We start from the raw sequence: 1,138 nt of genomic DNA on the forward strand, positions 1-1,138 counted from the left end.
CCCCCCCCCCGACTGGCTGACCCAGACTGCTTAGGGTCAGTCTATGCCTCCCTGCAGCACAGAGTGGGAATTCTGAAGGGGGGAAGGGGTTCTGCTTCATGCTTGGCTGGAACAGCAGAAATCGGGCGAGTGACACTCCCCAGGAAATGAGAGATAGAAGCAAAGCACACTGGAAAGCTGGAGTACTTTGCTGTGGCTTTTCTCAGAAGAGAACATATATAGACTAGGATTGGCAAGCTGGTCAACCGACCAGTCGATTAACTGCATATTTTTGACTGGTGAAAGATAACATAGTAATTTTACAAAAATCCTACATTTTGTTTGATAGGTTTCTTAACAGAAATATGATTTTTTTTTAATCGTTTGACACAGTTCTTAAAGGAAAATTTGTACTTTTTCTGCGTATTATTTGAACCTATTGGCAATTTTTTTCTTATTTGTTTTGTTGTTTGTTTTTTAAGCACAATTCCGACTGATTTGACTGCTCAACTGACTGAACTATTTGACCCCTCAAATACCCAACCCTAATACAGACATTTGCTCTCAAAAAGAAACTGTCCTGGGAGGAATTTAACCCACAAATTTTCCAAGTTAATTTTTTTCCTAAAGCAGCCATTTTTGCTTGGGGAGAAAAATCCTGAACATCTGTGCAGTTGCTGCTTTCCCAGGAGAAACTACAACACTACAGAGAAAAACTAAATGTCTGTACATGGTGCTACCCTGCTCACCTGGATTTTTTTTTGCTAATAATTTTTTTTTTTTTTTTTAAATATGTTCTGAAAAAAAAAAATCACTGATTTACCTTTTATAACTTGGTCAGGCTGTGTACAAAGGGGAGTTATAGGATTTGTACAATCATTATCATAATCTCCAGAGGCTCTAAAGTTATGAATTCCCTTCAAAGTCTAAAAGAGAGAGAGAAGCAAGTTACCATAATTTTCAGAGATGACAGCTCGGTGTATAATTTTTAATGGAAAGCAGTTGTTAGTTCAAAAAGTAAGAAATTTTGTGGTTTTCCTGCAGTAGACTAAAGACTTTCTTAGAGAAGGGCAAGTAGTTAGCAAGGAAAGTCCGTATTCAGTGCTTAATATTTATTACTGAACTCTAACACTAGCATTATACTTATTTTTTTTTTTTT

The 1,138-nt window shown here is 36.9% G+C and overlaps 1 protein-coding gene across 1 annotated transcript in view; it reads right to left on the bottom strand.

Moving 5' to 3' along the window:
* WDR48 (WD repeat domain 48) overlaps positions 1-1,138 on the bottom strand; it is a 37,347-nt gene that overhangs the window by 21,477 nt on the left and 14,732 nt on the right. The window contains exon 10 of the mRNA XM_019508097.1: positions 803-905. Coding sequence (XP_019363642.1) covers positions 803-905 — 103 coding nt within the window. The remainder of the gene's footprint in view (positions 1-802; positions 906-1,138) is intronic.

This window comes from Gavialis gangeticus, unplaced genomic scaffold, assembly GCF_001723915.1.
Source record: "Gavialis gangeticus isolate Ggan-Ray unplaced genomic scaffold, GavGan_comp1, whole genome shotgun sequence".
Classification (NCBI taxonomy): domain Eukaryota; kingdom Metazoa; phylum Chordata; order Crocodylia; family Gavialidae; genus Gavialis; species Gavialis gangeticus.